This window comes from Podarcis vaucheri (genome assembly GCF_965113315.1).
Source record: "Podarcis vaucheri genome assembly, chromosome: 14".
Taxonomy (NCBI): domain Eukaryota; kingdom Metazoa; phylum Chordata; class Lepidosauria; order Squamata; family Lacertidae; genus Podarcis; species Podarcis vaucheri.
In genome coordinates, this window is record NC_138752.1 from 3,794,424 (window position 1) to 3,808,102 (window position 13,679).

Genomic DNA, 13,679 nt, shown 5'->3' on the forward strand with positions numbered 1-13,679 from the left:
TAGTATGAACTATATGCAAATTACTATTCTTCCCCCAATTTTTAAAGGAAGAGGAAAGAGCTATGAAAAAAGTTATATTTCTTCAGATGCGATGGCTCTAAAGAATGAAACAGACACATCTTATTACAATACCACATTTCCAGTTATTATGACTTTTTCCCTATCTTCCTACTACCTGAGTGATGTCAGTGTAAATTCAGGCACCATTAGTAAATTTTGACCAAACGTATACACAGCACTGACAAAGGAGTAAAGAACCTTTCAGCTTACCAGTGTATGTAAAAAAGACACTGACAAAATGGAAAATAATAAACTCTTTATGATAAATTAATTCTTAGTTTTTCATTGCTGCAGGGGAAAAACAAATAAGCTGGACCTTTCTCCCCACAGATCCCTCTGCAGGATTCTCTTTTCCTTCCTCCTGTAATCCACTGCCACATACCTTACAAGTAAGAAAATGGAGGAAATAAATATTCATGGGAAGAGCTCCATCACCTTCAATGTCGGTGCCCCTTACTTTCTTGCTCCCTGCGTTTCAGCTCCTCCTTATAGCAGTAGGAACAATAGTTTTCAGTCTCGGGGCGACCATAAAAAGAGCAGTTCTCCTTCTTGCAGCGGTTCTGCTGGATTGAATATATCGGGCTAACTGTGCTCCTGCCTCGATTTTTGTCATTGTTCAACCAGGTTTGCGGTGCATCCTCATCGGCATATTCCAAGCAGTCTCTGATGTCACTGGTATTAAACCCATTGGTATATGTTTGTGACTTGTGGTCCGTAGGCATAACATAGGTCAGTGACTCCACTGTGTTGACAGTACGGATGCCTGCTATTCGGGCTGGGCTATAGCTCTGTGAAGACAATGACCGGTTCTGTTGGGGATATGTGGCACATGTTTTTAAGGTGCCAACCACCGGTTTGTAGGTGTCATCCTGGAAGCTTGATGGCTTGGAGTTGACATCGTGCAAGTGGATGACACTTTGCCTCTGAACAGGGGGTGTATGGCTATAGTGGGCAGACAATGGAATGGGTCCACTTTTCTTGGCACCATTGCTAGGTGACGAAAATGACCCTGGTGTGGGACTAGTACGGTCTTTAAACTTTAAAACCAGTTGAGTCGTATGGCTTTGAGGCAAGACTGGTGATGCCCTTCCCTGAGGAGATGCTTCCAACTTCTCTTTTGAGTACATTTCTTGCTCCAGTTTCCTGCATGACGATCCATTGAGAGTAGCCTTCTTCTCTGCCTCTTTCCTCTTCTGTTCCTGTTCAGCACTAAAGCGCTCCTGGGCACTGGTCAAGTAATAGCCAATCATCTCCTCATGGAACTGATGTCTATGGCTGGTCAAGAGGAGGCCAGCAAAGATGAACTTCCGTTCCCCTTGCATGGCAGCTCTCAAGATGTTGAGGCTCAGCTTCACATCAGTACTGTACTTCCATGGGTCTGACTGTTTATCTGAAGGGGATTTAGAATTCATTTTTTCAACAGGCGAAATGCTTGTCTTTTCAGTGGGAGAGGGGGTTGTCTTTTCAGATGGAGAAGTGCTTGCAGACTGGCCAGATTCTTCTTTGCTTCCTTTGCGTGACTTGGACTTCTTCTCTTTGACTTTCTCAATGATCTCCCCATTTTTCCCATTTCCTGAATTTGCTCTGCTCATTTTGCCATGCACTAGTCCCCCAAGCCCACCCATATTCTTCTTGAGCTTGATGCCTAGAGTTTTACTGAGACTCCCAAGTTTGTTTGCAACTGAATCAGCCCTGTTTTTTTCTTTATCCTTCCTTTGCTTTTCTTTCTCTTTCCCATTTTTCCCATTATTGCCATTAGAATTGCTGCAGATGGAATCCCTGTCGGAGTCCATGGAATCAGCGAGAGACTGAACATCCTCTCCTGCTGACGCAGTGGGAGATTCTGGCTGAGCCAGAGGAGCCTATGAAGAGAAGTAAGTTAACAATTAGAAATTACACAATGATTTCCTGCAGTAAGATCCTCTCTACATTTGAATGCAGTTTTTCAGGATATTTAGCATTTGAAAAATGCAAGTCTTCAAAAGAATGGTTCTGCACATAAGGTCATTACACTAAGGGGTCACAATTACATTAACAGATGGTTAATCTTTGGAAGAAACTTCCTAGATCCAGGTTTATAATAGCTTGTCAGATTACTCTGACTGTCCTTTTGGGAAGTCATTCTCTTGAAACTTCAGATGTTTGCTGTGAATTCCACAACATATTCAAGATGGTAAAAGCCAAATCTGAAAACAGTGCATCTTTTTGTATACTTTTCTATATCTGAAACATCAGGAACCATTGCAATATGATGTTAGATAGAATGGATATGCTCTTCACTACAGGTTTTCTGATTTTTAAGTTGATGGGTGATGGGTTATGTCAGGGAACTGACATTGGAGCTAGAGGCGGGGGGAAGGCTCTCAAATGATGCTGGAGAAGGGCCCAGCAGGGAGAGAGGCAGCTCCGCAGATGGGGAAGCAAATCAGCGCAACACCAGGGATATAGAGGGGCTGATGGGGGAATCGGCGAGAGGGCTCCAGGACTCTTCACTGGACACCAGCGGGGAGAGCACGGGTCCTCCGCTACCCACGCCCACCCTGCGCAGAAGACTTCCGCGCAGAGAGAGTAGGAGGAGACTGGGTGTCAAACAACTTTTATGTTGGAAAAGATTTAAGAAACGCCCACTGACAGATTCTGCTAGCGACTGAGGCAGCCACGAAGTGAAGGGCTGTCCAGACAGAAAGGTTTAGCAAGGCAACAAGGCTTGGAGAGGCGGCAACTTACGCACGAGTAACCCATACACATTACAGGTTAGGAGGGAATTTCTCTCCTCAAATAGATCAGCTAGTATTCCTGGAATTTTTTATGCAGCATGCTTGGTTCCCTTGCTCAACATATCTGAAATAATCTGGTCTGTTGTTTCTTGTTTACTCCTGCTCAGTGCTCATGGGACACTGTTTTGGATTATATGGAGGATAGCAATAGTAAAGTTCAGCCCTGATGACCATTCTGTGTGGAAAGGCTACGTTCTAGGAGACATTCCAGTACAAATGGCATCAGAGATGCAAAATGAAAGATAACAGAAATACAGAAGCCAATCTCCGGGTATTTAGCAAGGGATTTTAAAAAAATGATTAGGACGGCAATATTTGATCTGGGATTAAAAAGCAAATTGTGCAATAATTCAGTTATCAATGCCGTTCACATTTATACCTGAAAATATAGGATGTGGTGCAAGTAATTTTCAGTGTAACTATAGAAGTACATTTCAAAACATTCATTTCCAAGACTCCTAAACAGATATCCTCCTATCTCAAAGAAATTGAGATTGTTTTTACTTGCCTAATTCTGCTCACCTACTCTTCTGGGGCAAGGAAATTAGTTAATGCTAGGCAAAAAAAGTATCAACATTTTTTCAGATTACCATCCCTATATAAGAAAAAGGGCAGTTGAGTAAAAGATTGTGCTTGCCATGATATATTTTAAGAAAATACGAAGTGGAAGCAACTTGCAGATCATCTTGACCTAATGAACACCTAATGAACAACTAGGCAACCCTATGAAATTAATCTTGCAAATTATTCACAATGGGCAATGATTGAAAACCAGTTCACCTGACCATATTTCTCATTGGATGATGTGTGTGATTTCTTGACAATTTCATTAGTCTGAAAAGGCTAATATAGAAATGGCAAGAGAGCCTTCCTGTCATATAAAATAAAAAGTACTACTACCGTAATTACCAGAAGCTAAACTGAGACATGATAACCTTTATGGAAATTGGTCCTGGACATTGAATTAACACATAAATTTTCAAGCACATGCCAACTCATGATTGGCTGGAGCATGACTGAGCAATAATAACTTCCTTCTTTATGAAAAAACTAGTGTTGGAGCAGATTCTGAGAGGCATGATTAACAAGTATGATAAGTGGGATATTTCAGAGAACATATTCAGTTCCCCAAAGCTCCCTGTTGTGCACATGAAAATTTGGCTGAACTCTTAATTTGCTTACCCCTGACTGACAACCTTGGGGATCAACTTTGCAGTCTCACATTTGATAGTCCCTATACTTTTGTCAAACCACTAGAATGCTCTGATATTTGGACCTGAGAATCCACACTCTCAAATGTGGAACTGCACAAATGCAAGGAGCAGAACAAATTCTGCTTTTCAGCCTTTTCCCCAGACAATGGATAGAAAGGCTGGTCAATTACTCTTTGGTTTTGACCATCTCATATGCCGTGACAGAGGGCAGAATTTACAACCAAAAGCAGCAGGATGGACAGCTGCTTTATTTGGATCTTTTTTCCTTTCTAATCTATGCACAGTACAGTCTATTACTACTACTACTACTACTACTACTATTACTACTACAACAACAGCAATTTATATACCACCCTTTATCAAAAGATCTTAGGATGGTGTACAACATTAGAAATACATTACAAAACATCAGTGATAAAAACATAACAACAGTCTAATCCATTGCTGCTACAGTTACAGTAGTGCCTGGCCATTTTTGTGTCTCAGAAAGTGCTGCATTAATTCTAGGGAGGCAGGGACGTGGACCTTGCCTCTCCCTGCCCCTGCCTCCCAAAGGAGCTTCCCTGAACCGCTAGCCCAACACAGCAAGGGTGCAATGGATTTTGCTGCGCTAGTGATGGGAGCCTAACCCAGGATCATCTGTTTCATGAGATGACACAGTTGGGGCCTATTTCTCTCAAGCTACTTATGGAGAATAAAAGGGTTACCCGTGTTTCCGATGGTATGCGTATCCAGGTTACATTCATGTAACTGTGCAGAAGATTAAGCTTTGCCTCCAGAGACAGAATCAAACTAAGAAAGGAAAAAGAGGAAAGACCACATACCATATAATCACTGAAAATTTACAGCCATATAATCACACTTAATCAACAGAAACAGAAAAAAACATCAGGTTTAACAAGAGTACTTTCAGTTACAGATCCCCACGCTCTCTTAAGGAAATAAACTAGGGGGAAAAGAAATAGTCCTACACTGGGCTTGCTATGGGAAATTTGCAGCCTCACATTGGTCTTGCCAGACTGGGGCAACCAACTGGCATTTTGTAGATGGCAAAACTCCACACCCAGCTAGTGAACTATGCAAGAGATGTATGTGGCTCAAAAACGATATAGTTATTTGTTCTAAAAACTGATTTTAAAAGGGCAGGCTAATCAAAGGTTACCAGGCCTTTTAGGCACACAGATGTCCACAAGGTGTTGAAGTGTTAATTATTTAAAAGAGATCTTACTTGGCCAGCTTGGAGTTATCATTGTCATCCTTCCCCCACTCCCAATCTTTCCCAGGATCAACCGCAAAGTGCAAAGGTAGTAACTTGTGTTCAGAATCAGTCAGAGGGATCACCGCTGAAGGAAAGAGGAAAAGATCAGAAGTGAAGAAATTAGGTGGGAAAAGGATGAGAAACAACAGTTGGCTGAAGAAAAGGGGGAAAGAATTTTAGAAGCATTTGTTCAAGACACTGTGTTAAACACTGTATTTTTTTTCATAAGAAATTGCTTATTTTGCAAACAGTGACACCTTTGTATATCATGTGATTTTTTTCATGATGAAGAAAAATAGTCATCAGCTCTCAGAGATGGCAATTAGGATATTATAATATGAGATAACCATAGCCTCTTTCGTAGATCTCAGACTGACCACATCTCTAGCCAAAGCATTTGACAAAATGAACACAAACCTTTTCTTTTCTTTTGGTTTGGTGGACAGGGTTAAAGCAAATGTTTTGAAAGCTGAAATTATACGCTTCTGCTTTCACTTTCATTTACAATATACTGTCATTCACCTGCAACCTCCAAGGAAAGTGGAATGTAACCCCAAATAATTAGTAGGCTATTGACTCCAGATTTTACTGAGTCATAATACCAGTCTCTGAACACTAAATCTTAGTTGCTGTGACCATCCTGGTCATTTCAACCAAAAAGGAAATAAAAGTGTTCTATGCAACCTGTGCAGAATATGCATAGGTACACTGTTAAAATAAAGCGATAAGCAAGTTATACATCTATACCTTGAAGTGCAGACCTCCACAAATCAATTTCTAATATTACATTGTCGATCAGACTTTACAGTCCACCACATTGTCTTCGATGAATGTTCTTCTCAGTTTTCAGGCTGCAACCACAAATCTAGCAAAATTATCCCACGTTGATGGCCTCTCAGCTGATTCCCTCGTGGCCCACTGGAATGCGGAGTTAACCAGGGCTATTGACTGTCTGGCTCCGAAGCGCCCTCTCCGATTGCACGGACAGCCCCGTGGTTTTCCCTAGAGCTAAGGGCGATGAAACAATCGCTGAGACGGCTAGAGCACTGGTGGTGGAAAACTCATTCTGAATCTGACGGGACAAGGGTTAGAGCTCAACGTTGAGCCTACCAAGTGGCGAAAGCGATGGCAAAGAGGACCTTCTTCACCGCCTCTATTGCATCGGCAGAAAACAGAAGCAGGAGACTCTTTCAGGTGGTTCGCAATTTAATGGAACCACTTGTGTCATCGGGGCTCAGTAAGCGCCCTAAGATCTCCTGCAATAATTTTTTTAAGTTTTTTGCAGATAAAGTCACTCATATTCGGAAAGAGGTAGACACCACCATGGGAGTAGGACCAGGGCTACTGATCCTTGCCCATCCTAGTTAATAAAAGCGAGTTGGGAAGGGCTGGGCAATGGGCTCCGCAGGGTGGTGAAAGTTTCTCTCTGTGAGGGAGCCTTCCCAGACCCACTGAAAGAGGTGGTTATTAAATTGCTTCTTAAAAAAACATCTTTAGACCCGGCCAGTATGGCCAACTATCGCACAGTCTCAAATCTTCCATTCTAGGGCAAGGTGATTGAGTGGGTGGTTGCTGAACAACTCCAGGCATGCCTGGTGGATGCGGACCATTTGGATTCCTTCCAATTGGGATTCAGGCCTCATCATGGGACTGAAACTGCCTTGGTCACACTGGTCAATGATCTCCGGCGGGCTAGGAACAAAGGTGAAAGCTGTTTCCTAGTTCTGCTGGATCTCTCTGCGGCCTCTAATACAATCGACCATGACATTCTTCTGGACCATCTAGAGGGGCTGGGAGCTGGGGGCACTGTTATACAGTGGTTTTGCTCCTTCCTCCTCGGCCATGTCCAGAAAGTGGTGTTGGGGGATGAGTGTTCAGATCCCTGGGCTCTCACTTGTGGGGTGCCTTAGGGTTCTGTCATCTTCCCCATGCTTTTCAACATCTACTTGAAGCCACTGGGAGAGATCATCAGGAGGTTTGGGCTGGGTGTTCATCAGTATGCGGATGATACCCAGCTCTAACTCTCTTTTAAATCGGAACCAGTGAAGGCGGTGAAGGTCCTTTTTGTGTGTGTCTGGAGGCAATCAGAGGATGGATGGTGGGCTAACAGATTGAGCTTGAATCCTGACAAGACAGAAGTACTGTTTTGGGGGGACAGGGGGCAGGTAGGTGTGGAGGACTCCCTGGTCCTGAATGGGGTAACTGTGTCCCTGAAGGACCAGGTGCACAGCCTGTGAGTCATTTTGGACTCACAGCTGTCCATGGAGGCGCAGGTCAATTCTGTGTCCAGGGCGGCTGTCTACCAGCTCCATCTGGTACGCAGGCTAAGACCCTACCTGCCCGCGGACTGTCTTGCCAGAGTAGTGCATGCTTTGGTTATCTCCTACTTGGACCACTGCAATGCGCTCTTTGTGGGGCTACCTTTGAAGGTGACCCGGAAACTATAACTAATTCAGAATGCGGCAGCTAGACTGATGACTGGGAGCGGCCGCCAAGACCACATAACACCGGTCTTGAAAGACCTACATTGGCTCCCAGTATGTTTCCAAGCACAACTCAAAGTGTTGGTACTGAGCTTTAAAGCCCTAAACAGCCTCAGCCCAGTATACCTCAAGGAGAACCTCCACCCCCATCTTTCTGCCCGGACACTGAGGTCCAGCTCCGAGGGCCTTCTGGCAGTTCTCTCACTGCAAGAAGCGAAGTTACACTGAACCACGCAGAAGGCCTTCTCAGTAGTGGTGTCTGCCCTGTGGAATGCCCTCCCAACAGATGTCAAAGAAATAAACAACTATCAGACTTTTAGAAGACATCTGAAGGCAGCCCTGTTTAGGGAAGCTTTCAATATTTGATGAATTGTATTTTAATATTCTGCCGGAAGCCGCCCAGAGTGTACAAAAAACCATTAGTTTTTCCTTTATATAGTATGGATCTGCTCCAAAGAACAGTTCTTAAATAGTATGGCTCCACCCAAATAAATGATATCACCAGCAATGTTGCAGTGTACTGGTCTGACTTGAGAGGAAGAATCTCAAAATGTTTCTAAATCTGGATCTGAGAGAAGACAATGCCGACCTTACACCTGAAAGAACGGTCAAACTCCTGCTTGAGAGAAAGGCAATTAGGCCAGATTCTGGATGGCAGAGCATTCTCAAAACATTGTTATGTATCACCCATGCAAACGCGGCTACTTAGCAAGAGGGCAGTGCAGCCAGACTGCAGGAACTAGCTTCATCTTTGGTCCTTGCTCACCCCAGAGTGTTGGCAGCAGGGCTCACAGATCACAGAGAAATTGATTACAAACTTCCCTGCTTATTGCAACTGTGGGCTGAAGAAGGAGAATGTTAAACTATAAACTGGCACCACTACATACTTACTGGCAAAACAGAATGATTGCCAAAACATTATTGCAAAAAAGCAGATGTAATTGTAACAGCAATTTGGTCAGTGGAGAAGAGAAACACTGAAAGTGTATTCTTCCTTGTGCTAATTAACATTCAATAAAAACAAGCATTTTGAGACCAGAAATACCACAATTCTTCAAGCCTCAAGTGCTGAAAAATAATATAATGCCCTCTAGCAATTTGTGCCACAATGAAAATGTTATATAAATGTGCAAAGAATGTGTTTAATTCAAATTATTTATCTTCATTTTACCTCCCATTTATTTCTGGGAACTGGTATCCCCCTCCCCATTTTTTTAGAATGCATTTTGGGGAAGGGGGTATTTCCATAACACTGGTGACAGCTATCAACAATACTGAGGCACTTTGCAGAAACTACCACATACATTTTAGAGGTTTTTTGTACAACTGCCTTTAAAAAAAGAATGAAAGACTCAGCTTTCTTATGTGTTCTGTTGCTGCTGTGCTACATTAAAAGCCACTATAGGTGCTCTTGCTGTGCAAACACTTGGCCATGCACATTTCCAGAATCTTTGGATTTGCAAAATCACAGGCAATGCAAGTCAAAGTAATTCATCAAGGCTATCTTGGAGGGGGGGCGGGTTTGGTGACAAACTTGGAGGCAAAGACTAAAGTATCTGAATTGCTGTAAATTAGGTATCCTGCTTACTGTAAGACAACTACAATGAGAGAACACACTAAATGTCAGGGAAAATAATAATGTTTAACACGAGCATACTGATGTCAAGGGTTAAACCACAGAGCCTAGGACTTGCCGATCAGAAGGTCGGCGGTTCGAATCCCTGCGACGGGGTGAGTTCCCGTTGCTCAGTCCCTGCTCCTGCTAACCTAGCAGTTCGAAAGCATGTCAAAGTGCAAGTAGATAAATAGGTACCACTCCGGCGGGAAGGTAAACGGCGTTTCCATGCGCTGTTCTGGTTCGCCCGAAGTGGCTTAGTCATGCTGGCCACATGACCCGGAAGCTGTACACCGGCTCCCTCGGCCAATAAAGCGAGATGAGTGCCGCAACCCCAGAGTTGGTCACGACTGGACCTAATACTGGACCTAATACCCTTTACCTTTAGTCCTTTCAAATGTTCAACGCATGTCACATTCATTTTCTGTCTGCAATTCTTACAAGGGAGGTATGTAGTATTATCTCCCATATTACAGGTGGGGAAACGGGCTGAGAAACCGTGGCTTGCCTAGGGCCCATCAAGAAGCTCACAGGAGAGTTGAGATTTGACATGGGAACTTCCTGATTTGCCGCTCAGTCTGTTAGTCACTATGCAAAATAAACTATTTCAAAAGGTTACACATTTTTTGGATGTACGTATTTGAATGTCAGGGCTACATTTATATAGAAATTGGTTACAAGAATCTTAAAAAAATAGAAAACTATAAGAGTTTACCGAAAGGCCTCTTGCAAGAGAAAGTACTTTTCCAGGACTGGAGAAGATAGCAGTCACAGGTAAAAATGTAGCAGATTGTAACATTAGTAAGGTTTCACCAGGTGGCACCAGATCACAGCAACCCACTCTGATTCAGAGAGCATGTAGCACAAATCCTTTAACAGCCGTAGTTGCCATCTGCGTTCAGAACCAGTTCACATGCACAAAAGCAATGTTGTCATAGAATCTTAGGAGTTGGGGGGGACCCCAAGGGTCGTCTAGTCCAACCGCCTGCAATGCAGGAATCTCAGCTAAAGCATCCATGACAGATTGCTGTCCAACCTCTGTTTAAAACCCCCCAAGGAAGAAAAGTCCACCACTTTCCCAGGGAGTCTGTTCCACTGTCGAACAGCTCTTGCTGTCAGAAAGCTTTTCCTGAGGTTTAGTCGGAATCTTTCTTGCAACTTGAAGCCATTGGTTCAAGTCCTACCCTTCAGAGCAGGAGAAAACAAGGTGACAGCCCTTAAGATATTTGAATATGGCTATCATATCTCCTCTCAGTCTCCTCTTTTCCAAGCTAAACACACCCAGCTCCTTCAAGTACTCCTCGTAAGGCTTGGTTTCCAGATCCTTGATCATCTTGGTTGCCTCATTCTCTACACTTTGCAGCTTGCCAACATCCTTCTTAAATTGTGGTGCCCAGAATTGGACACAGTATTCCAGGTGTGGTCTGACCAAGGCAGAACAGAGTGGTACTATTACTTCCCTTGATCCGGACAATATACTTCTGTTGATGCAGCCTAGAATAGCATTAGCTTTTTTGGCTGCTGCATCACACTGTTGACTCATGTTAAGCTTGTGGTCCACCAAGACCCCTAGATCCTTTTCATATGTACTGTTAGTAAGCCAGGTGTCCCCCATCTTATATTTGTGCATCTGGTTCTTCCTCCCCAAGTGCAGAACATTACATTTGTCACTACTGAAATTCATTTGTTAGCTTGTGCCTAGTTCTCCAATCTGTCAAGTTCATTTTGAATTCTGATTCTGTCTGATTCTGGCAGCATTAACTACCTCTCCCAGTTTGCTGTCATCTACAAATTTGATGAACATCCCCTCAATTCCTTCATTCAAGCTGTTTATAAAGACGTTCAACAACAATGGAGCCAGGACAGAATCCTGCGGCACCCCACTGGTTACCTTTTCCCAGAATGAAGAGGAACCATTAATGAGTACTCTTTAGGTTCATTCCACCAACCTGCTACCAATCCAGGTAACAGTTACCTCACTCAACCCATATTTTACCAGCTTCCTCAAAGAATATCATGGGGTACTCTGTCAAAAGCCTTACTGAAATAAAGATGCACTATGTCCACAGCATTTCCCTGATCCACCAAGCTTGCTACTCTGTCAAAAAAAAGAAAGAAATGAGAGTGGTCTGGCATGACTTATTTTTGAGAAACCCATGCTGGGTCTTAGTTATCATAGCACTCTTCTTCTAAGTGCTCACAGACTGACAGTTGAATTATCTGTTCTAGGACCTTTCCTAGTTCCTAGAACAGATAATAAAGGTTTATAAACAAAAACAGATTTCTCCATCGCAAGACAACCAAAACAAAAGAAACTGAAACAACCTATTTTCTTTTAGTGGCTACAGCTAATGTATTTTCAGGTTATTTCTCTCGCCCAAGGAAAACATAAATGATTGCATTCTTCATTAGAGGCTGTATTCTGCATGACTGTACCAACAAAGTCAATAGCTAGAAGTCAAAGTTGCAAAGAACTCTGCATGTTTTTATTTGCATAAAAAGCTCAGAAGCATAGTAGGGAATATGCTTTGGAAAGGCAAACACTGTCAATAATGGCATTCACTATTTATTGAGCTTGGACAGTTAGATCCAGTTATAAAGTTAACTGTGTCAAAAGCCAGAAGTTTGCAGAAGCTCACCTGTGTTTGCACACAGCAGCTCTTGAAGGGGTGATGTACGGATTATTCTACAAACCTCTCACGTGTCTCATGCTAAAAGAAGTAGAAGCTGGCTCTGCCTATAGAACATGCAATGGGACAGCTGCTTTCGAGCTGTTCAGGAATAAAACACAGAAATGTATTCAGCCTCTCCTCCCATTAAAGGGATGGTTTGCTGTGTAACTTTCTCTCGAGATATTCGCATCACTGTTTGCTTCATCCTAATACGAGAAGAGTCATGAAAATATTATCAGCCACTGCTGCAGAGAGCTAGCATTTTTCAATGGCTTATTTTAAATAGAACGTTTGTTTCATATTAATTTGCAAGCACTTGAAAATAAACATGTGGGCTGTGTGTCTTCACATTCATTTTTTAATTACTCTACTGGAAAGATGCCTAAAAATAGAATCCTAAATATCTAAAATGTAGTATGGCAGACATTGCTCCAACAGCCTGCTGTTAACAATTCATAAGTGGGTGCATGCGTTGCCAGATATAATGTGTGGTTTTTATGCTGGCTTTCCCAAACAGCAGCTCTCTATTAACCCCACCCCAGCCTGCAAGTTGTTGTTTTTTAAACCTAGGAGTGTTTTAGGAGTCTTATACAATGCTGAGAAAGGGGACTGTGGAAGCCCTGATGTCCTGGTGAGCAGTGGGGAGATTGGGCTCCCTTGTGATGCTCAGCTAGAGGTCAGGAAGGCTCCTACCCCCCCCCCCCCAGCAGAGCGAGCTCCAAATACCCTGCAAGCAGGGTCCGGATTGAGGCTGCTCAGCTGGGGAGTTGCAGGCTCTGTCACACTTTTCCATTGAGGGGTGCCCAACCCCAGCCCCAGTTGCTAGGTGAAAGCCTTCTGTTTCTCCCCACACCCCAATCATAAGCATTCCCCAGACATTACTGGAACACTGTGGGACGTGATATTCACATTCATAACATTTAAACGGCCAGGTCACATGGGTGTTTGCAGACCTTTAAAGGACAACACTAGCAGCATGGAATTAAACCATGGGAAAGTGCTTGGCATGGCATAATTGTAAAATTTATGCCTGTCTCCATCTCTGTTACCTTAAAAAGCCTCCAAAATCTCATTGCCTTACTTGCTCTTGACACCAGCAAGTAAATGGCATCCCATGAGGCAGTTCTGAAATGGGAAAGGCATTGAGATTCATTTAGTTCAATCTGCTCTGTAACAAGATTTAGTGGCAAAATATGAATTTTAAAAAATAGTCTTTTGTACAGAGTTTGAAGCTCATTGCCTCTAGATATTCATAGGATTTGATCCCTCCCACTCTTTCAGAAGCACTTCATGAAATATATAATTTTCTACTCCTTTCCTAATTAATTGAGATGTTTTAATTTGCTTTTTTCTTTCATTCTCTATTGTTCTTACTTGTCTCTTTGTGCTTTCCCTTTCCCCTGTGTATCTAGTTTTATTGCTGTTCTGAAGACTCTTCAGTAGTTAACTCAGTTTACCTAGTTATGAAGGCAGTGTCAATGTAGCTAAGGTGGAGCTGCTGAGGAACAAAAGGGAAGTATCAGAATGCTTGAAGAAATCACTAGAGGGGAACCCCTAAAGCGATAACCCCCACCCAAAAAAGCAGTGTAATGAGGACCAA

General features: G+C 43.0%; 1 protein-coding gene across 5 annotated transcripts in view; it reads right to left on the bottom strand.

The window, feature by feature from the left end:
* Positions 1-301: 301 nt before the first annotated feature.
* Positions 302-13,679, bottom strand: part of OTUD7A (OTU deubiquitinase 7A) — a 143,522-nt gene continuing 130,144 nt past the window's right edge. For all 5 annotated transcript variants that reach the window (XM_082198024.1, XM_082198023.1, XM_082198026.1 and 2 more), the window contains 3 exons: positions 5,280-5,394; positions 4,759-4,843; positions 302-1,922 (listed from right to left, as the gene is read on the bottom strand). In XM_082198024.1, the coding sequence (XP_082054150.1) occupies positions 498-1,922; positions 4,759-4,843; positions 5,280-5,394 (1,625 nt within the window). In that variant the 3' untranslated portion in view covers positions 302-497. The remainder of the gene's footprint in view (positions 1,923-4,758; positions 4,844-5,279; positions 5,395-13,679) is intronic.